Genomic DNA, 23,878 nt, shown 5'->3' on the forward strand with positions numbered 1-23,878 from the left:
CCTACAAACCTGATGAAGGGTGGCAGCCGGGACTCTGCCAAAACGGTACCATGATTTTTAGAAAAAGGACATAGATAAACCTTATAATCCGCCTTTTTCAGGGTGGTAGTCCTGACATCCCAATTAAAGATGGCATTTCCATGGAAAGGATACATCGAAAACACTTTTATTTTCTTATATTTCATGTTATTATCCAACTCCTTAGTACTATTTTGTCCCTGATTTTTCATCTCGAAGTTGGATCTTCTACTGGATCTTCTTCTGGGTATTCTTTTTTTTTATTTTTCTATTTTTCTTTTTTTTCTTCTGGGTATTCTTGCCTGAACTCTTCCTCTTGCCTGATGTCAGGGGGGGTTTTGTGCTTTGCTGCATTCATCTATATCGTCAGGCAAGAGCTATAAGATTGCAAATAGGTTTTTCACCCTTTGTGCTTTTTACTTCTCTCTTAACAAGGCACTGATAGGTGCAGAGTGGTGCTGTGGCTGCTGGTAGGAGTCACTCTTTCCTTGGATAATCAAACTGGAAGTTTGAAACGCGTTGTGGTAACATTAGGAAGCTGCTGTTGCAATAAAGAACTGATCAATCACAGTTCTGGGAGTGCGGCGTAATCTTCATTGTGCAACTACATGTCTACGGGTGTGTGGTCTTTACCCCTAACGCCGCACCAGCAGCTGAGCACGCTGCTTATGGACTACAATTTGCTGTATAACATTTTTGATGAAAAGTGGCAGCAATAATCCTCTCCTCCGGGCCACTATGTAAACAGTTGACCACAGCGATACGGACCTCCCCTTCAGGCATACTGGGTTACCGCATTGCTCACTATCAGTTGCAGACTTTTGGGGCCAATTGCCCTAAACATGGCAGACAAAAGTCTCATGCTTTGGCCCAATTAAGTTTAGCAGTGGCCCCTTCTGGCATGTCGGGTCACTGGGGCGCAGCGGTGCGGGCCTGGTGCGTCCCGATGTCCTACTTTACACGGCTGAGATCACAGTTGCCCTCTTCTGGCATACAGGAGCAGTTGAACTGTTCCTGCAGATGGGCAAAGACCTGATCGGTGCACAACTGCTCTTCTCACACCTCGCTCAGGGGCTCCACAGAGCTCCCCTCTGGACCTCACTCCCTCCAACACTCGCCTCCTCCTCACAAGGCACACGGGTCTTGGCAAACAGGCAGGCGATGGTGCTCCAGGCTCCAAGGCAGGCGATCTTGGTTTCCCTGGGTAATGTCTCTTCAGCCAGCAGGAAGTCTAGCAGGCCTTGGCCCTCAATCGTGGTCACAGGCAGAAGTCTTGCACAGCCTCAACCTCTCCTTCTAATACTCCTTTTCCAGACACTAAATGTAATTAAAGGTCTGAATCCTTGAGGTTTTATGTTGGGGTTCTGCTTCTGTTGAAGTGGGCACTTCTCCTTTCCATCTTCCTTCATGAAAGGTGTCTACAACTGCAGGCACGACTCCAAAGCTGATCGTCCACAACACAATTAGTGGAAGTGACTAGAGTTCCCACCTGGATGTGTGAGTTACAATGATATGTGCATCAAAAGGTTAATTTCAGGGCCCCAGCCCCACTCTTTATGATTCCCTTATCAGCCCCATCTCCTTCCTGAGATATGTCCAGGACCCTTTATCATTATTTCTCCCTGAATCAAAGAGCACGCTTTGAAGTGTGCATGGAGAGTCTCTCTCTCTCTCTTCTCCATGTACTGCCCAGAACTACATCTCTCACCAGTAGGTTCCCAAAATGATATAACAAATGCAGTAGGACCTGCCATTTTGTAGCAGCCTATGTGCCCCATTATTGTGAGTGGAAGCGTGTTCTAAAAGGCTACTTGGGCCCGAAGGATGCATATCATAGCACCAAGGTTGCCTTCCATCTGGTCCTCTGGAGTACGACATTTTTTTATCTCAAGATATTCAAAGGAGTGTGGGGTCCACTGGAGGTGGTCATGGTCAAAAGGGAATTCACGGGAAGGAACGCCCTTGCACAGTGGGAAAAATAATGTTTTGTCTGGTTGACCCTGAGAATAGAGCGGGTGTGGAAGGCATTTAGTATAGCCACAAGGTGCTCGAGGTCTGTCTTGAAGGAACACAGAAACAAAAACATATCATCAGCGTATAGGGGGGGGTGGTGTGTATGCTATCCCCCAGTAGCATTACCCCGTCTTCCCCAGTCATTCGTAGTTTGATCACTGAGGGTTTTACTGCTGGAACAAACAAAAGGAGATAGAGTTGGCCCCCTTTTCTGGTGATGCTATGTGATTCGGAAAAGCGTTAGTCTGTCTTGACCCTGGCAGAGAGGGAGGAGTATAATAATTGGGTCCACTGCAGTATTTGTGGGCCAATTCTGTATCATTTCAATTAATCAATCAATCAATCAATCAATCAATCAATCAGTTATTTTTAGAGTGCTGCAAATCACCAGTGATGTTCTCAAGGCACTGGAGTTGCTAGCTGCTGCTTGGTTATTGGCTCATTCGAATAGCCAGTTCTTGAGTCCTTTCCTGAATTGCTGGAGTGATGAGGTGATTTTGATGTGTGGGGAAGGTTGTTCCGTACTTTGACCGCTAGGTGCGAGAAGGAGCATCTTTCGCTGTTGGTTTGGCGGATCCGAGGGGTGTCTGCAAGGAAGAGAGAGGCAGATCGTAGGTGAATGGTCAGTCGGTGGAAGGTTAAGCATTTGTTGATGTATGCTGGTACTTCATTGTGCAGGGCTCTGTATGCGTGGATCAGCGCCTTGAACTGGCATCTCTTCTGGATCAGGAGCCAGTGTAGCTTCTTGATGTTTGTTGTGATGTGGGTACTTCTGAGCAGGTCGAGGATGTCTCTTGACACTTTGTATTGTTCGGAGTCTCTTCAGGAGGCATGCAGTGATTCCTATGTAGAGTATGTTCTTGTAGTCCAGCCGGCTGTTGATGAAGGCCTCCATCACAGTCCTTCTGGTATTGACTGGGAGCCACCTGAAGATCTTGCAGCGCATGTGTAGGGTGTGGAAGCAGGTTGATGGGACTGTGTTTACCTGTTTTTGCACAGACAGCTTGCTGTCCAAAATGATGCTGAGGTTGCCGGCATAGTCTGTCTGTCGGGCGGGTAGTTGGCCAAGTTCCACGGGCCACCATTCATCTTTCCATGGCGAGATGTTGTTCCCAAAGATGAGATCTTCTGTCTTGTCTGTGTTGAGCTTGAGACAGCTGTCCTTCATCAAGTTAGTGACGTTCATCCTACATCTGTGGATGTTGGCTCTGGTGGTGGAGGGGTCTTCTGACAGTGAGAGGATGAGCTGGTTGGCATAGGTGATGATGTTGAGTCCATGCGATCTGACAATATTGTTCAGGGTGGTTAGGAAGGTGTTGAAAAGGGTAGGGCTGAGGGACAATCTCTGGTGGACAATATAGATGATTTTCTTAGATTCTGAAGTGAACAATGGGAGACAGATTCTCTGGGTTCTTCCTGTAAGGTTTGAGACAATCCATCTGAGGGCATCTCCTTGGATTCTGATGTGGTGAAGTCTGTTGATCAAGATGTGATGGGAGATAGTGTCAAAGGCAGCTGAGAGGTCCAGGAGGATGAGGGCTGCCATTTTGCTGGGGTTCAGGAGGGCCCAGCTGCTGTTTGTGTCTGCGATCAGGGCTGTCTCGGTTGTGTGGTTGGCTCAAAATCAGGAATGAGAGGGGTCCAGGAAGTTGTTGTGTTCCAGTTGTTTGGTGAGTTACTGGTTGAGTGCCTTCTTGAGAACCTCAGCTGAAAAGACGAGCAGCGAGATGGTCCAACAGATCTTCAGTTCTGCTGGGTCGGTGGATGGTATCTTCAGGAGGGGCCTCACTTCATCTTGTTTCCAGTCCTCAAGGAAGGAGGCCGAGGTGATGGAGGTGTTCAGAATCTCTAGTGCTCGTTACCAGCTGCCAACCTCCAGAGGTTGAATATGTGGTGGGGATAGGGATTGCTTTGATACTGCCAACAAATAATCCTAACTAAGCCAATGCTAATGGCAGAATAATAGAGATACAGGTCAACACCGGCCATGTTTGAGAAGCCCCGTACATGATGTAATATAAGCTCCGTGCATTATATTGTTCTACAATGGAGGACAAAACCATTTTTGTCAGGATGAATACGTCACATAAGGTGTGGGAGTAGAACGTCTGCCAGTATTTTATTGAGGATTTCACAATCCGTATTAAGGATCGACGGTGGATGATAGGAGGCAAAGTTTGTGGGGTCGTGGTTGGGTTTAGGTATGGAGGTAATGACCAATTCAAACGGGTGGGAGGGAGGCAACCCAATTGTTGTGTCTCAGCAAGCAGAGTTCTCGGCGTGATGCAAAAGGGACTCATAAGTGGCATGCAACTATTGGAGGGCTTCTAGGCCATGGGACTTATCGCGTGCCAATAAGCGACTCACCAAACCTATTTCTTGTACAGTGATTGGGGATTTGACAGATAAGATGGCATTTGAGGATTTGTGGAATTGTTAACCCATCTAGGAGCTGATGTAAAGTTGGTGGGCTCAGCAAATGGCCCGCCATGTAAAAGTCATTGTAGTGTCAGACAAGTGTCATGTTTATGTTGTGTTGTGTGAATACTTTTGAACTGACAGAGTGTATAGAGGATGTTAGGTCATGGGAAAGGATAAGGTGAGTTAACCATCAGACTTGTCTGTCAGACTCTACATGGGTTCTTTCTGCAAAGGTAGCTGCGTCCAGAAATCACAGCTATTCCAAAAGTTTTGCATACTCACCTCTTTTGCGTTCAAGCTATTTATAGAGGTCAGGGACAGTGGCCATTATATTTTCAAGATCTCACATCAACGCGTCAGTCTGTTTCAAGTGTAACTCCATCGATGTGCATGCGCCTATCGTGGTGTGCAGTGTAACACCACATACAACCACCTTGTTAGCTTCCAATTGGATTGCTCTGGTCGAGGCTGAGCCACTATTTGCTTCAAAGTGCTGCACTGTGTCCTTGCCACATTAGTTGTATCTGCTAGGTGGGTACCAGGATAGGCACCCTTTCCCAGGCAAGGTGAGTCATTAAAAGGTTGTGATCTAAGAGTACTGAGGTAACCCGCAGTAAGGTACTTTGTTTCGAAAGATGCTAGGCAAACAAGGCAATCAAGTCGAACATGGAGGACTTGGGCAGGGATAAACAAGGAGTGCTCTTTCACCCCAGGGTGTTGCGTCCACCAGACCTAAACGAGGTCCCAAGGATAAAGCCAATTGGCAAGTGTCGCTGAGTTGTGGACTGCAGGGGTTCCCTGAAAGGGAAGATATTATAAGTCTAAAGTGACATGCAGGACAGCATTGAAGTCACCACCCAGGACCCAGGGGGGATCCAAGCATGGAGTGAGGATGGTGGTGAGTGAGGCCTAATGTCATGCTTGGTCTGTCCTAGGAGAGTAAATCAATCCCAGTACTATGGGCAGATTGTCCAGGCTCCTTTAGGCCAGCACATGTCTACCTTCTGGATACATTTTGGTGTTCTCTAATCAGAAAGCGGTTCCTACGTTGACACAGGCAATGGCTCCCAGCACATAGGAGGAGTATTTTGTGCTATGGATTTACACTCACTATTTGTAACGAAGTGTCAGAAAGTCCATATTATTTAAGTGGGTGTATTGGATAAACGTCATATTTGCCCCCAAATGTACACAGATCTATACATATGAAAAGATATATTAGTAAGGCTGTGCAAATTTCTGAAACAGTAAGTCTTGCGTGAGTTGAGCAGGAGGGGTGGGCCAGGGTATCCGGGATGATGAATGAGTTTGTTGAGTTAGGATGTATGGTGTGTTTAAGTGAGCACACGGGGATGGGGTAGAAATCAAGCAGAGTAAGGAGTGGGGGCCTCTCCCTCGAACCAGGTTATATACAGTCTGTGGAGTGAACCTGGGGGCATTTTTTGAGCTCAGAGTGGATAATGTGTCTCAAGAGTCGTCCTCCAAATGATGTATCCAGATTATGTTTCTGCAAGCTGGTCTGCCTACATTTGGGCCTGCCCACATGGCGGCTTGGTCAGGGTTGGGATCTTCGACACAGGCCTTCTCATCTCCACCTTTTGGATCAGGTATTTTGACTAGAGGAGGGGCCATCTATGCTGTAAGTTTCACCTATCCAGGCCGTGGTGTCTTTTGCGTCAGCGAAGAAATGTGTCTGGCCATCGATGAAGATTTTCAGGTGGGAGTGGAAAAAGAGCACGTATTTCAAGGATAAGCACTGCATTCTTTTCTTGACTCACAGGAAGGATACCCAATGCTGCACCATGAGGGTGAAAGCTAGAAAGACTGAGACATTGGATGTCCCCACCACTAAGGGGTGTTGATCAATAGCTTGTAGCAGGAAATGATCCTGACGCAGTAATTCAGGAGTTTAACCTCAATCGACTCCAGGGGTTGGTGCTCACTGTACCACAAACAAGGGGGATAGGCCCTCACAGGCAACACCAGTTCGAGGCCAGAGTTCAATATAAACTGTGGGATTAGACCCATCACAATCTCTGGCATGATGATGATCTGAAGGTTACTGTGGAGCAATCGGCCTTCGGCATCCTCGGCGCGGTCTTTCAGAATCCAGACTTGATCCGTGAGCTCCAGGAAGTGAGCATTCATGTTGGTAAATGTCCTGCAGGACCTGCTCTATAATGACCACTCTGTCAATTAGTTTTTGGGTGGTCTTCTCAGAGTAGGATTATGTCAATGGATAGCACATCGATTTTAGCTTCCATTGCTGTTCATGTCTCTTGAACCACCACGAGGTCCTGATCCAGTTTGTCAGGGAGTGAGTAGCAGGGGATGACTGGAGTGGATCCATGTTGGCCACATGGGGTAGGGTGCAGCTCACCGAGGTAGTAGGGTCCTGGGTGATGCGAGTAATAGTCAGCATCTTCTTTGGAGATCAAAAGCACTCCATTGATGCAGTGCTGGAGTGTAGTTGGCACTGTAGCGCAATGGAGGTGTCAGAGTCTGATGTGGACAATGATGATGTTGGTGGAGGTTCACCGCAGCACAGGGAGGGGTCTCCAGCTGCTCGTCTGGCAGACACCCCCTGCAAGAAGGACTGGCACGTACAGCTGGTGTCAAGAGTTAGCTGTGGATGGCTTGGCACGTAGTAAAGACATGGTGACAGTGAGTTCAGGCATCAAATACAGTTGCAGTGCCTGGGACATGGTAGGCCCGAGCAGGTCAACATACCAGGAACTTATGGGATGTTCAAACACATGCGTTCCATGCCCCCAAGGGCAGCCTCTCACACCTAGGCTGCAGTGGTAACAACACTAATTCATGTCCACCATTTTAGCCGCCTGGCCACGCCCCAGGTCTAAGAAATAAATGTAATATTTTATTATAATATATCATTCAATGCTAAATTAGCCTATAACGTTGAGGGGGAATATGGCTATCCTCAGTATATACAGAGTACCAAAGTCATTATATTAATCTTTAGTTTGCTAGTCATGAAGAAGATGAATAGCCAAAGTAATTTTGTCCTAAACCTGAGTGACATCAACTGTAACTAAGTAATTCTGGAAATGGTATTTTTTTTCCCTCTGAGTTGATATTTAAATCGCAATCACTAGAATACATGAAATAATTAGATTTCTTATATCAATATCAACGAAGACTGCAACAACAATTGAATAAATTGTTGCTTCCCCTTTCTGGTATCTTATATATGTAACATGGTGTGAACAAATGCCAGTGCAAGTGGGTTGAATGTTATAATATGTGTCTCATTTGATTATGAATACATTTATTTTATCGTGATTTTATGCTGATACTCCACTATCAGCTTTTTGAAACCCACGGGCATTTGAATGCATAGTAAGATGTGTTAAACAAATTTGAATTTCAATCTATTTATTTTAGAAAATCAGTTTCCTTAAACTACCCAGAGCCTGTGTTTTTAGCTCTGATAATTCTGTGGTGGAGGGCAGGGACTGTGTTTGGAGGGTTCTGATAAATTATTATATTCTCTATTATTTGTCATTCACAGCTGAATTCACAGCGAATTAACTTACCTTACCACACCGACGATGACAAAGTGAGCATGTTTAAGGCGGGCTCCAAGGTGGTTGTGAGAACCGACTTTGAAATAACATTGACTTTCGACGATGAGAGCCGAATCGCCCTGAAGCTTCCAAGAACATACGCAGGGTTTGTCGCTGGCCTCTGTGGAGACTTCGATGGGGACAAGACCAATGACCTGGCCCTCAAAAATGGAGCACAAGCACCAAACCCTACTGCCTTTGGAGACAGCTGGAAAACTAGAGACATGCCTGGTTGCAAAGTGGGTGCTCCACCACCAACCTGTCCAAACCTGCAAGACATGAAGGACAGCCAAAGGTCAAGCGGGACCGCCTGTGGAGTCCTTCTTAAGAAAGATGGCCCATTCCGGAACTGCCACAGTAAAGTGGACCCTGAGGGTTACTTTGAAGACTGTGTCTACGACTCTTGTGTTTTTACAGGGCGGCAAGCAACCTTCTGCCAGACCTTGACAAGTTATGTCGCCGCCTGTCAAGCAGCAGGTGGCCAGGTGGAGTCCTGGAGAACGGGAACATTCTGTCGTAAGTATATTTGTCTGTTTCCCATGTCTGCAGCGTAAAGACATGTATAGGGAAATCCAGTACATATTACAGTATTTTTGCAATAATCTTAAAAAATATGACATTAAAAAGTGTTACACAGTGAAACACAGCTTAGCAATAATAATGTCCCTATGGACTATTGTCCAATACATTAGGGGCCAGATGTGCGACTATTCTGTTTTGCGGGTTGCAAATTGCGATTTTATGCGGCTCTCAAAACTGAATGTACTAATGTGTCTCAAACACATTTAGCGATTCCCAATGGGGTCGCAAATTGCCTGCCTCATCGATATTCATGAGGCAGGTCACAATTTGTGACCCATTGGGAATGGTTAGCACTCACAGGGATGGTGACCTGCTGGGGGCAGCAGACTACCATGTAGGAGACTGCTTTTTAAATAAAGCAGTTTGTTTTTAAATGAAGCCCATCTTCCTTAAAAGAAAACAGGATGCATTTAAGAGTAGGCAGTGTTATGTGGGACCACTGCCTGGTCTAAAAAAATATTTTCGCAGCCCAACACAAAAGTGAAGGGGTTCCCTGGGAACCCCTTTCCATCTGCAAGTGGCTTACCACTTACTTGAAGTAGGTGGTAACTGTGATTGTTTCGTGGCCACATTTACGGTCACAAAACAGTTGTACATACCGGTGCGACTTGCTATCAGGAAGGGACGCCCCTGGCAAGCCCCTTCCTAATAGCGACTCGCAAACCCATTTTGCAAGTCTATAATAGGTTACCGACACACAAAACAGGTTTTGTACACACAACAACCTTTTTTAGCAGTAGCAAACGCCCCGATTTTCTCTTCGGGACTGCACGAAGGGTCGTACATCTGGCCCTAGGTTCTAACTCAGCCCCAACCTATTAGCAGTGTGTGTCTCTAAAGCATTTATTTTTGCTTTTCAGTCTAATAATTTATTAAGACATATAAATTATAACCATGCTCTAACATTTAATCATCATGGGTTTATATTTACTAAACTTGAAGGTAGAAATTGGTGCTTAATTTCGTTGTATATCAATACTGTCCAAAGATTACAATTTCTAAACTTTTGAATCAAACATTTCAAGATGCATTGCATTTGCCATTTGGTAGAAACCAAATCATACTGTGTATTTTATCCAGAGTGACTTTTGCAGGCTTCTGGTAACGTATAACGGCATTGATCTTCAAAACGGCGTTTATCTGTTGTTTTTTCTGCGAGATTTTCATGTATAGCACCGCAAACGTCCGTTACACTTTTCCACAGTTTATTTCCACATTACTTGTCACTCGCTCTATCTCCCATTATATTGTTTTTGGAAGAACACAATCCTCCCTCCATCCTTCATCAACTTTTGAAATTAGTTTGCTTCCCCCATTCCTCTAACGCCACTTTTTTCTCCAGTTTTTGTGATTTCCACCTTCTAAACCCTCTTTCTCTTTATATCTTTTTTTCTGCCCTGTCTTCCTCCAGCATTCACCCCTAGTTTTTTTTCTCCTTTTAAAAAAATCTATGGGCCTTATTTATCAGGGCCTTATGCCATTTTTTGTGATGCTGCAGCGGCGAAAGAATGTGCCACACTGTGCCATATTTACAAATTGACGCATCTAGGTATATGCGTCACTTTGTAAACCCCTGCACTACATTATACCTGTGTCAGTTATAATATATGCAGGGTGGCCGTCGCAGCAAAGCCCCGTAGAAGTGATGCAGCAAAATCTATCAGATTTCACTGCGCCACTTCTAGGGCGTCACTATGTCAAATCCTTCCGCCTGCCTGAAGTAGGCATAAGGAGTGACGCAGGGCTTTTCCGATGGGCTTGGCCCATGTGAAAAGATGCATTGCTGGAGTTGCATCTGTTTTCAGACACACTCCAGCAGTGCGGCAATTTTGCGCCTACAGATACGTCAGGCATACTGATGTACCTGTAAATCCTCGTGACACGGAGCACTGTACAGTAAATAGGGCCAATCCATTGTGTCACAAGGATAGCGCTAAGAAAAGTTTCGCATCGCTGTTTTCCCACAGCGATGCAACACTTTTCATAAATGATGCCCTATATTTTTTATCTCAATTTGCTGTGGGAGCCATTTTTTTTTCTTGTAACTATTTTTAGCCAATTGATATAATTTTTTAACTTATTGTAGTTTTCCACTATTTTCTCCTAAATTGTATTTGTATTAAAACATTTTTTTTAATAGAAAACAGGTTTCCATTATTTGGGTTTGCACGAATGGGGATCTCTTATTTTGGTTTTCCATAAATTTCCGTATGACACCTTATTTACAGAACCACAGGACCACATATATTCATTAATACATGTGAGGCATGCCTAATGATTTACTACAATATGATCTAAACCAATTTGGTCCATGATGCCCAAGAAATGTGAAGAAATTTGCAGACTTTACCTGCATAAAATAATATCACGTATTATGCAGAGGATCTGACTCAGTTGACATGATCTGGCAACCCAACAAAATACCCCACAAAATTAAATTGATATGTAAGTAGATAACAGAGTACGTTTCAGAGAATGGCACAGGGATAGCAACAGAATACATTGTGTTGCACTCCCTCAAATTTTAAAGCACATCACTGCCTTATCCCAGCACAGCTTCTAGTACGTGGAGCAGGTGTAAGTTTCAGCTTTAGTTATTGCTGTGCAGAATCCTTATTGTTCATCCTAACACTGGGATAGGTGGGGGGGGGGGGGTGTCCAAGGAACTAATTCTTATCACTTCTCCTGGTCAGATAAAGTCTGTTTGTAGCTAGCAAGACAGGAAGAATCCTTGGTGGTCATAGTCCCAGGGATGCAATTATTGAAATGTCTTTGGTACTTGTGCAGGATCTAAGTCCCTCTTGTCAGCTGGCTCAAGACTGGAGCCATCAGCTGATCCCTGGCATGAGTGTAGATGCTGTGGCGACCAAGAGGTGTCCATGTGTGTGGTGCAACCCAATGTTCACCAGCTTTCACTCGCCAGCATGACAAATACTGTTGCCATAGCTGGATTACCTCTTCAGCCAGAGTTATGGTAGCAGTTTTACTGCCTACGGCATATTCTGAACACCATACTTCCACCTCCAATGGTTACCTTAGGAGCTATACAAATTCTGCGAAGGATTTTGGCTAGGCAGGATAGTGGCACTCAGGCTGGTTAGCGGTAGAGTGTAAAAGAAAAAGAACAAGTACTTTACGGTGCAACCAGGTCAGGGAAAGACCCGAAAAACCCCTGCATATTATGTGAGTGGAGGACCCACATATCTAATTAGAAACAAGTCCAGGGCACACGTACAAGTATAACGTTATTCATGAAGTCAAGTGCACTAAATAGTGCTTGATTAACGAGAAATTACAGACGTCGACACCGGTAGTTTCGTGTGGTAGATGATGTTTATGCAAACTTAGAGTTTGTCAAAAGAATGCACCAGCCGACACGTGTTTCATCACCTGGGTAGTAACCCGTGACTCTTCAGGGCTGACTATCGCGCTAAAATGCGTGATCGATGGACCGGTGATAATTCCAACCCGGTCGGGGCGGGTATTCATATAACAAAGGTTCTGTAGTACACGATACTGTAATATCAAATCAATCGAGACAAACAGGCGGGTGTGTCCGTGTTTGTGGTAGCCTGAAAGAAGCAGAATCCAGCGGGAGTCCGTCTCGTTTCCGAAACACATTTTAGCGCGATAGTCAGCCCTGAAGAGTTCTATTTGGAATACCTTTGGCGCCGGTTGACGAATCCTTGCGAAATTTTCGAAATAGGTGGGGCGCTCCGCTCCGCTCCTACCCTGAAAGTCTCGGGGGGATTCGTCAAGCGGGGGCTGAGAAAAAAGGGGGGTCCCAAAACGCATTTTTCCCATGCAATTTTCCATATGGACCTTTAGTCCAAGGTACAGCCCGAATGGCTGAACAGAATTACTTGAAATTTGGCAGAGAGGTAGTCCTCAGCTCAGGGATGTGCCTTTTGCATATATGGTGTCAATCTGTTCAGTAGTTCCTGAGAAAATCAAAAGTAAAATCACATATATATCTGGGCGTAGCCTAACGACACATCTCATCGTGAGATCTGATTGGCTGTCAGTACTTCATCCAAGAAGTGCTGGCAGCCATCTTGGTACCAATATACATGATAGCACCTCATTAAAAAGCATTGCAGTTAATAGAAGGTTTTAAGACTTTAGTTACATTATAAATCATTTGTTGGTGGTACCATACTCATTTTAGGAATTGTGGTGTGTTCTAAGGTGATTTTAACATGTGCAAAAGCCTTCTGCTGTGATATCATGAACCATGTTTGAGAGAAAACTATTTTCTCATGCTTTCCCCATAGAGATTTGAAAGGTGATCTATAAGCGGTGATCTATAAACTGAGAGCATATTTTCTGTAAATTCACATTATCTTTCTCAGTCATGTAAGAATGAAGTCTGACATTCTCAGTAAAACATGTACATCCAACAAGGGCAGAGACTGTCAGTTGATTCCTTTGTGTTCTACTGCAGCTTCCCTGAGTGCTCTAAAGAACAACTAGAGCGCTAACAGTCTTACTTATGACAAAAGTATGGCACACCTGAAGCCATCTTGATTGGAATAAAGTGGTAACACTTAAAACATTTAATTTACAAATGAACAAAATGAGGGGGTTCATTTTGCCTTATAAATTGTGATTAGTGCTGCAGAAAGAAAAACTAGGGCACATTTTGACTTCTGAAATCCTCTTTTATTTCATAAAAAAATTCTGACATGCAGACTGAAACATGCACTTTGAATACCAGCAGCAGACTTGCCTGGTGAGCAGTAGCTTTACTACAGTGATCTAATGAGCAACTAGAGTGCTAACATTCAGAATTTATGGAAAATGTGTGACACATCAGAATGTCTTCTTGATGGAATCAAAGTAAAAAACTGAAAGTATTTCCTACTGAGGAGACTGTAGTAAATGAGGAAATTAGGAAACTTCATAACAAATAAATCTCCCAAGATGGCCACCAGAGACAAAAGAGCCCAAATGTAGCCCAAATATCACCCAGATGTAGCCCAAGTATAGCCCAATGACAGAATGTCCCAGAGTGTTCTTAAGAACAACTAGAGCTCTTGCTGTCTTACTTATGACAAAAGTATGGCACACCTGAAGCCATCTTGATTGGAATAAACTGGTAACACTTAAAACATTTAATTTAAAAAGGAACACATGAGGGGGTTAATTTTGCCATAGAAATTATGATTAGTGCTGAAGAAAGAAAAATTAGGGCACATTTTGAGTGACTTCTCAAATCCTCTTCTATTTCATTAAAAAATTCTGATATGCAGACTGAAACATGCACTTCTAATACTAGCAGCAGACTTCCGTGGTGAGCAGTAGCTTTACCACAGTGATCTAATGAGCAACTAGAGTGCTAACATTCAGAATTTATGTCAAATGTGTGACATATCTGAATACCTTCTTGATGGAATCAAAGTAAAAAACTGAAAGCATTTCCTACTGAGGAGACTGCAGTAAATGAGGAAATTAGGAAACTTCATAACAAATAAATCTCCTAAAATGGCCACCAGAGACAAAAGAGACCAAATGTAGCCCAAATGTAGCCCAAATATCACCCAGATGTAGCCCAAATGTAGCCCAATGACAGAAGTGTGCAAAGCACTTATTTGTTGTGTATTTGCAGTTTTATATAGTGCAGACTTGTCAGGTATTGGAGTGCTTTACATGAGCATCGGTTACATCACACAAGATCAAATTCATTTTGGTTGTAGACATGGGGAGATTAAGTGATTTGACCAGAATCACAGAATGTTGAGCTGAAGCAGAAACTCCAACCTGGTTCCCCAGTTGCAAAGTCTGCAGCTCTGGAAGTAACACCACACCCTCTTTCCTTGGATGCAACATTTAATCAAGTGGTCAACTGAATAAAAAAACTAAGATTACAAATAATTTAAACGTTCTTTGTCGCTATTTGAAAACTCAGAAAATATGTCCTCATTTTAGTTTTTTAGAGCACTAACCATAATTTTGATGCAAATAAGACCCTCTCATATATGTAATTTCTAAAGGAAATGCTCTAGGCATTACAGTTTTGATTACATCAAGATGACGTCAGGCGTTCCACACTTTTGTAATAAATATAGAATGTTAGCAATCTAGTTTTTCATTGGGATACTGTTGAGAGGCAGAGGCCAGGGGCACGGACTCTGAAAATTGAAGGCAGGTAGGAGAGTGCAGAGGCAACAATTTGACCACACTAGGCAGGCAGGAAGGGTAGTGGCAGCACAACAGACTATGGAGGGCAGTGGAAAGGGGGGCAGGGGCAACAAACCAACAATACAGGACTGGCAAGAGAGGCTGTGGCAATATAATAGACCATTGTGGGCAGAAGGAAGAGGCAGCGGTCATACAACCATACATGCCAACAGACCCATTTCAGCCAGGAACCGCCCAATGTTTTTAAGCTCAAATGGGATTTACTTGATCTGTTTCCTGTCTACAATCTTCTCTTTTTCAATGTAACTCAAAGGGGAAAATCAATACCCCAGTTTTATTTCAAAATCTCCCTCTTACCAAGTTCAAAATGTTCGCAAGTATGGTACATTGGATCATGGTAGGCAGGAGGAATTGGGGTAGGGACATGGACTCGGATAACAGAGGACAGGAGGGACATTGAGAGGTGCACCAAACTGACCCTACAGGGCAGGCATCAGGGTTTGCAGCAGCACAATACACCACACAGGGCATGCGGGACGGGAGTGCAGCACAATAATCCATAGAAAGCAATAAGGAGGGGACAGGACCATGCACATGGACAACAGACAACAGAGGGGAAAGAGGCAACGGTAGCTAGCTGACCATAATGGACAGACAGGAGAGAAAGCTGCAGCATAACAGACCATAAAGGGCAGGAGGGACGGATCAGGGGCATTACAATGGAACCGACAAGCCAGGAGGGAGGGAATAGGGGTCTGCACATGGAAACAGAGGGCTGGGGGCAAGGGGGCAGGAGCAGCAAGATGACCATGGAGGTCAGGCAGGATGGGCACTAGAAACAAGACACACCATGGAGAGCAACAGTGAGACTATGATGGCATACACACAGACCATGGAGGGAAGGTGGGAGGGGGTCAGGAGCAGCTAGCTGACCACACAGGGAAGGTGGGAGGGGCCATGGCAGCACAGAAAACCATGCATGGCAAGCGGGAGGGTAAGTGGCAGCACAATTGTTATGATGGGCAAGAAGGAGGGTGCAGGGGCATGCACAAAGGACCATGGAGGATAGAAAGGAGGGTCAGGACCTGGGCACAGACAAGAGAGTTCAGGGGAAGGGGCCTCACAACAGACCGCGCGGGGCAGGCAGGAGGAGCAGCTGCAGCACAACAGACCAGGGAGGGCAGAAGGGTGTGGCAGTAAAATGGACAATGGAGGACAGGAGGAAGGGGATAGGGGCATGGCATGTGGACAGACAGGGTGGAGGTGGCAGGGACAGGTTACAGTCATCTGACAATGCTAGGCAGGTGGGAGGGGAGCTCAACAGAACACTCAGAGTAGATAGGAGTGGCAGGTCCATGGAACATGGTGGTCAAAAAGGATGGAGCAGGGGCATGCACAAAGACATCGGTGGGCAGGGGGAAGGAGAATAGGGGCAGCAAGCTAAGCACAGAGGCTAAGCAGGAGGTTAATGATGGGCCATAGAATTGGGCAATGGAGGGCAGGAGGAGTGGACTGGTACATCATGCTAAATGGAGGGCAGTAGCAGCACATCAGACCATGCATGGCAGGAGGGAGGAGGCTAGTCCATGGATTCAGACAACAGAGGATACGGAGGAGGTGGATGGGGCAGCAAGCTAACTGTTCATAGAAGGTGGCTATTAGTAACTTTATTGTTTTTAAAATGTGTGTCTGTGCGAACTACTTAAAATATGAACAAGTATGCAGCATAATCTCACTTTTATTCAGGAAGAAGAGGACGTTTGGGACTGTGACTCCGGGCTCACTTGGAAGAAACATCCACCCCCCATCGCAAAATGTAATGCCCGTGAAAAGGGAAGGTGGACGCAGTGTTATATAGAACATAGTCCTGAGAGCACAATTGAAAATGAAAACTAGATATAGTATATGGTATAAACTATGCACCAAAAAGTGTGATATAAGATGAACCGGGCCTTGAAATATAATATGCAATACATTGTGCGCAATGACAGATTCATTGGAGAGCGCGAGATAGCACAGGCACTAGCGCTTGCTATGTGATATGCGCCTTGGAGTGTAATATGCACAGGGCAGTGTTGTGTAACCTAAGTAGTCTCTAAAGTTGTAATATAAAATATGTGCTGGGTAGTGTAACATTGCATATGCACTGTGACAAAGATATGGATCCCAGATTATAATATGTATGGCATAGCGCTGTGCTTTTAACATAGGCATCGAGGAAGGCACGTTAGATGGGGCAATATAACCCGTGCAAAGGCAAGTGTGGCATGACATATTCACGGGGTGGTGTTACAGTGCACATGGGCTAGAGAGTGTCATAGCATACGCACTAGCTGGTGGAATACAACACAGAGGTGTGTGGCACTCGGCGGGCACTGGTGGGTGTAACACAGCATTGGGCTCAGCCAGGAGCACGCTGTGACTCTCAAGTGAGGTTTGTCTCCTTTCCAGAGAGTAAAATAAAAAGCATTACACATCCGGCGGTGGATGTGTGTTTTATTAACCGTGAGGGGGTTTCTTGCATAGTTTGGTCGAATTTTTGTCGAATCCCCTTTGAATGGCTTGGTGTGCATGTGTATTAAATGTGCCCGTCAATAGCTATCCATGTTTGTATAAATAAACGACAAGAGTGTCTACTTGGAGAGTACCCACCAGCGGGGGCGCCGGGATTAGGCATGGTAGGGTGTCAGACATGTCAGAGCTTCACTAGCGGTGTGAATACATTCTACGTGGATTCATTGTATGCATAGTCGCCTTTTAATGAATATCACACAAATCGTCATGATGATAGGTACATACGGTTTGTCCAGCATGTCCTAGGTGTTTCTATAAATATATATTTTTTTTAAATAATAAAAATCAAAGGCCGGCCCCGGGGGATGGGGTCCCCGGGTCCATAAGTGGCCTGAGGAGGGGGGCAACACAGCCCCCCTCCTAAAGAATAAAAAAAAAAAATAGGCCATGACCCGGGGGTTGGGGTCCCCGGGGCCGATTAAGGCCTTGGGAGGGCCAAATTAATTTTTTTCAACACAAAAAATTAGGGTGCAGGCCCTGGGGGATGGGGTCCCCACGGCTAATAAATTAGAAAAAGAAAGGGGGCCACACAGCCCTCCTTCTAAAAAAAAAAAAAAAAAAGACCGGCATCGCGCCGGAGGCCACGCCCCCTCCTTGCAGCACTCTGAAAACGCGCCCCCTGGCCAGTTGTAAGTTGAGGAATTAATTCCCCTTCAATACTGAGGGTCCCTGAGGGCCAACTAGCCCAACAGGTATCTCCAGTGTGCGCCAGGGAGCTGCGTTGCAGACAGGTGTTGTGAGGCCACGCCCCTTTTTACACCTCCATGCAACGCAGCTCTGTGGCGCTTACTGGAGGTACCTAGTGGGCTAGTTTGACCCTAGGGACCCTTAGGATTCAAGGGGACTTAATCTCTCAACTCAGAACGGCCACAGGGCACGTTTACACAGTGGTGAAGGGAGGGGACGGGGCCTGAGGTGACGTGTGCAAACATGCCCTGTGGTGCATTTTTAAGTTGGGGAAATAATTCCCTTTCAATCCTGAGGGACCCTGGGGTCCAACTAGCCCACCAGGTGCTTCCAGTAAGCACCACTGCTCTGCGTTGCAGAGAGGTGGTGCAGGCCGTGCCACTTTTTACACCTCTCTGCAACGCAGCTCTGTGGCGCTTACTGGAGGTACCTAGTGGTCTAGTTGAACCCTAGGGACCCTCAGGATTCAAGGGGACTTAATCTCCCAACTTAAAACGGCTACAGGGCGTGTTTACACAGTGGGGTAGGGAGGGGACGGGGCATGAGGTGACGTGTTCAAACACGCCCTGTGGTGCGTTTTAAGAGGTAGTTTTAAGCCCCTGCCCTATTATATACTAGGGGCTTACAGAGGAGGTCATGTTAATCACAGGGGGACCCCAACGCATAGTGTGCCCTAGTGTATGTAGGTGTTTTCACTGTATTCTGAGTGTCTTTTAACATAGCACTGGCTCTAGGACTGGTTAGTCAGACTCAGTTACCACCAGTATCCGTCTGAAAAAGTTGAGGGTACAGGATGATTTTGCAACAAGGCTTGTTTCTGCTCTTCTGTTTGTTCTTTCTGCTCGTTATACTTCTTCCTGCACTTTTCTTCGTCTTTGAGGACTTCTGTTGCTTCTTTCTGCATTTCTTTTTTTTCTTTCTGTGCGTTTTCTTCTTTCTTCACATGTCCTATCTCTGTAGGCATAGCTAGAAATTAGCATTTAAAAAACCTTTGAAATTCACTGAAAAAACCATAGGTTTCAGGCACGTTATAGCTAGGAATTAGCATTTAAAAAACCTTAGAAATTCACTGAAAAAACCATAGAATTCAGGGGCGTTATAGTTAGCTGGACTTTTCACTCGTACAAAACCATAGAAATTCCCCCGTTATAGTTAGTTCAGCTAACTATAGCTCGCGCGCCCGCAATGCACTGCTGATGACGTCACATATTACATCACTCATGACATGGTCACTGACATCACTCATGACATCACTCATGACATCACTGATGACATCATCCTTGTGATAGAGTGGCAGACCTCCTCTCCCCCTAATATAACCTTTGATACACACATTCAAAAATAGAAATTAAAATTTTCAAAACAATGGACATACCAATACCAGTTACAACAACCTACTCAGTAATTGTAAGATCCACATCCACATCCACTCATTCACCAACAGTCCTATACAGTCACTCATACATGTACTCACTCATCATATGTACTCATACACCTATACATCCTGTTACACAACGCCACTCATCCATAAAGTTACTCACACACATAGTCACTCATGCTAATAAAGAATCAAACATCCGTTTACCTGCATATACAGTTATAAACACACCACCACACTTACTTCTACTGAAACTTACACATACTTAGTCTTTTAAACAATCACTTATAGAAACACATAATTATTCATACAGGAACTCTTTCAATCTCTCACTCTCACATATACTCACTTATATACACCAATAGTCACATATACTAGTTTAAAACATATGTAGTTACTCATAGAGACACTATTGAGACAGTCATTCACTCACTAACACACCCATGCACACACTCATCCACCCATACAGTCCTGCACACATGCTGTCTTCAACACATACAAACAGTGAGTCACTCATTCATGCACCTATGAACTACATAATACCCCCCACCGAACCATACAGACATCAGACACTTATACTGATACTCAAAAACCAACTAATAACCTATATAGACACTCATGTAGCTACTCACCAACCCATGCAGCCACTTATACACAAAGTGAGAGACTGATACAGATATGTACATATTTAAACATTACTCACTAAGCCATGTATTCACTAAGATACACTTAATCAGTCAGTTATACAATCAATTTTTCAAAAACAAATCATCCATTTAGACACTTATATACCCATTTATTCTTCCATCGACCTTGAGATATACATATATAAAACATATGTAATTTTCAGAAAAACACACATTCACTGGATGATGACATCAGTGATGTCATCAGTGATGTCATTTGAGATGTCATCAGTGATGTCATGAGTGATGTCACTGACCATGTCATGAGTGATGTAATATGTGACGTCATCAGCAGTGCACCCTCAGGATTCAAGGGGACTTAATCTCCCAACTTAAAACGGCTACAGGGCGTGTTTACACAGTGGGGTAGGGAGGGGACGGGGCATGAGGTGACGTGTTCAAACACGCCCTGTGGTGCGTTTTAAGAGGTAGTTTTAAGCCCCTGCCCTATTATATACTAGGGGCTTACAGAGGAGGTCATGTTAATCACAGGGGGACCCCAACGCATAGTGTGCCCTAGTGTATGTAGGTGTTTTCACTGTATTCTGAGTGTCTTTTAACATAGCACTGGCTCTAGGACTGGTTAGTCAGACTCAGTTACCACCAGTATCCGTCTGAAAAAGTTGAGGGTACAGGATGATTTTGCAACAAGGCTTGTTTCTGCTCTTCTGTTTGTTCTTTCTGCTCGTTATACTTCTTCCTGCACTTTTCTTCGTCTTTGAGGACTTCTGTTGCTTCTTTCTGCATTTCTTTTTTTTTCTTTCTGTGCGTTTTCTTCTTTCTTCACATGTCCTATCTCTGTAGGCATAGCTAGAAATTAGCATTTAAAAAACCTTTGAAATTCACTGAAAAAACCATAGGTTTCAGGCACGTTATAGCTAGGAATTAGCATTTAAAGTGAGTGATGTCACTGACCATGTCATGAGTGATGTAATATGTGACGTCATCAGCAGTGCATTGCGGGCGCGCGAGTTATAGTTAGCTGAACTAACTATACCGGGGAAATTTCTATGGTTTTGTACGAGTGAAAAGTCCAGCTAACTATAACGCCCCTGAAACCTATGGTTTTTCAGTGAATATATATATATACATATGTGTGTGTGTGTATATATATATACATATATATGTTTTCAGAAAGGCTCCATTTACCGGGGGCCCCCGACCCTGCAGGGCGGGCTCTTTGCACAGGAATGGAGAAGCCTGTATTCGGAGTTATCCAAGGAAAATAAGAGCCCAACTCCGACTTATTTCCAAGTTCAGACATTTATTTCGTCAGTGCTGCAGCATTTTAACCACTCTCGCTCCTTACGCGTTTCAGCATTTTACCGCCTTGGTCACAGGTGAGCAGTTATGTATCCTCCCAGTGGTCATGTGGCCTGCAAAGTGAACTACAGGCCCCAGGGTGCAACTCGTACATATTCCTCATATCGTGATTTACTGCATGATTCCATTTTGCTTAATAGCGTTTTTTCACTTGCCATAGTCACGAAAGTAATGTCATTCATATTTGTGCACACTGTTAAAAATTGTTATTTACAATGCAAAGTGCCTTTGTGATGCTGCAGCGCTATATTATTTTCTTGAAATGCGGTGTTGTGCGAGAAAGAAGTTATCTTCCTCACCTCCCTTTCTCGTTACTGCTCACCAAATACCCGTGGAAATCCATTTGGCTGGTGCAGTCCAAGCAGGTCATGCCCCCTCCATTAAATGTATATATATATATATATTTGTTCACAATAAGTCCCTGAAACTCTAAACCTTACTCAATTCCAAATTTCTCTGTTGATTTTTTTTAATTGATATCTCACAGATAGTACATTTCTCTTATGATTTTCTATATTGCTTTCATGGCCCTTTTTTTGCAGCGCTGATGAGACACTGACCTCAAATTTGTGTAGACATAACTCACTCATTTCTCCTCACAACTTTCTCACCAATAAAAGCTAAGGTTCCTTCCTTGAACTCCAATTCTATGAGGAATTACCCACAGTGTGCACACAAAAAACGGCAATATATCTAGGCGAGAACAATTCACAAGGCAAAAAATTCCTTTTTAACAGGAGCGAAGAGAAGAAACTACTCGTTCCCTCAGGGTGGCAATTGAACTGTGCTGCACATACTTCACATGTGTGTTATAGTCTTTGACAGTGCGCACTCTGAAGGAAAAAACTAGAAGGATGGTTTACTGGTTTCTAAGAATGGCAGCTGCCATGTTGGATTCCTCAACAACAGATTTTCTGAGAGTTTTCAATAGACTACCTAAAAGAGTCTTCAGACTTGAGTGGCGATGCTTCAATTGTGTATACCTTTATATTTAGACACTCTCGCTTTCTGCAAACAGTTTAACTCCTTAACTCTGATCATGGCAATTTCATTCCTGACAGTACGTCTCTTCAAAACAACTCCCTCCAGCCTTTGTTTGTTAGGAAACATTTTATGAAATTCTCTCACTAGTCTCAGGGTGTGAACATTTAAAAAGGGTTCCCACGATCTTTCTTCAGGCCCAAAATCTTTGCAATCAATTCAATAAAACAATTTCCCTTTCGCAATTTTTTAATCCAATATCCAACTTTTTTCAAACTCATCTTCAGAATTCACTCATACTGGGACAGCTGAAGGATTTAATCTCAGACCGGGGGAACTCTGTTTTAATAGTGAGACATGAAAAATGTGGTGTATTTTTAGTTGGGAGGGCAATTTCAACCTGACTGCTACAGGATTCACCATCTTGTCTACAGTAAATGGGCCAAAACTCTTGGTTGGAACTTTCTGTTTCTCTTTAAACGCAAGTGTAGTGTAGACAGCCAAACCTTTTCTCCTTTAGAGTAACTTGGGTTTTGTTTTCTCTTTTAGTCAGCTTGTTTCTTATATGAGGCCTTAGCTTTTAATAAGTTTTTACCATCTAATTTGTAAGCGTTCCTTACTCCTGTTAATTACCAGCTGGGACAGAGTTATCTTCCTTCCCTAACAAAACATGGCATTGTCTGCCGTTCTCCAAGTTAAATGAGCAATAAGCCATTGATGCATGCGTAGCGTAATTATAAGCTAATTATGCAGTCCAGATGAGACCTTGCAACTCTCCCTCTTGATCTAACAGAAAAAGAAATGAATATTGCTCCAACTCATGATTAACTCTTTCTGATTGTCAGTCAGTTTGTTTGGTGTAGTATCAGGAGTCAGTTTCTTATTTTTTTTCATGAATGCCTTTAAAAATTAGACACAAATTGAGGTTGTTGATCAGAAACTAGCACTACTGGAATACCCTGTTCTCTCACAACATGTTGGGTAAATAACTGAACTAGCTGCTGAGCTCGAGGAACTACCTTTAAAGGAATAACGTGACACATTTTTGAGAAAGTGCCCACAAAAAACGAATAATGTGTTTTACCCCTGACCGGAATGAAGAGCCACAATTAGATCAATGGTAACTTTGTGCCAGGGGTATGGTGCAGTTGGAAGTGGTTGGAAAAGTCCTTATGGTGCTTGTGTGCTCACCTTCGCTTTGATGCACTTTTCACAAGTGAAAATGTATTGTCCTATTTGAGCATCCATGGCAAACCACCAAAAATGGCTCTTTATAAGCTCAGAAGTCTCTTTAACTCCTTTTTGTCCTGCTAGAGTATCATCATGACAAACTTGTAAGGCAAATTTCTGAGTTGGTAAACAAGTTAGATGGGAAAGCTTTCTTTAATTTCTCTTCCTATTTTTATTTTTGTCCATTCTAGCATCTCTTTCATGGTTAAGGACTATTGTACTCCCTTAATGAAATCTGAATACTAGGTTATAATAAC

General features: G+C 44.0%; 1 protein-coding gene across 1 annotated transcript in view; it reads left to right on the forward strand.

The window, feature by feature from the left end:
* Positions 1–23,878, forward strand: part of LOC146809136 (IgGFc-binding protein-like) — a 453,503-nt gene that overhangs the window by 269,087 nt on the left and 160,538 nt on the right. Inside the window, exon 23 of the mRNA XM_085615950.1 lies at positions 7,985–8,555. Within this exon, the coding sequence (XP_085472076.1) occupies positions 7,985–8,555 (571 nt within the window). The remainder of the gene's footprint in view (positions 1–7,984; positions 8,556–23,878) is intronic.

The sequence above is a fragment of the Triturus cristatus genome, chromosome 7 (assembly GCF_964204655.1).
Source record: "Triturus cristatus chromosome 7, aTriCri1.1, whole genome shotgun sequence".
In the NCBI taxonomy this organism is placed as follows: Eukaryota; Metazoa; Chordata; class Amphibia; order Caudata; family Salamandridae; genus Triturus; species Triturus cristatus.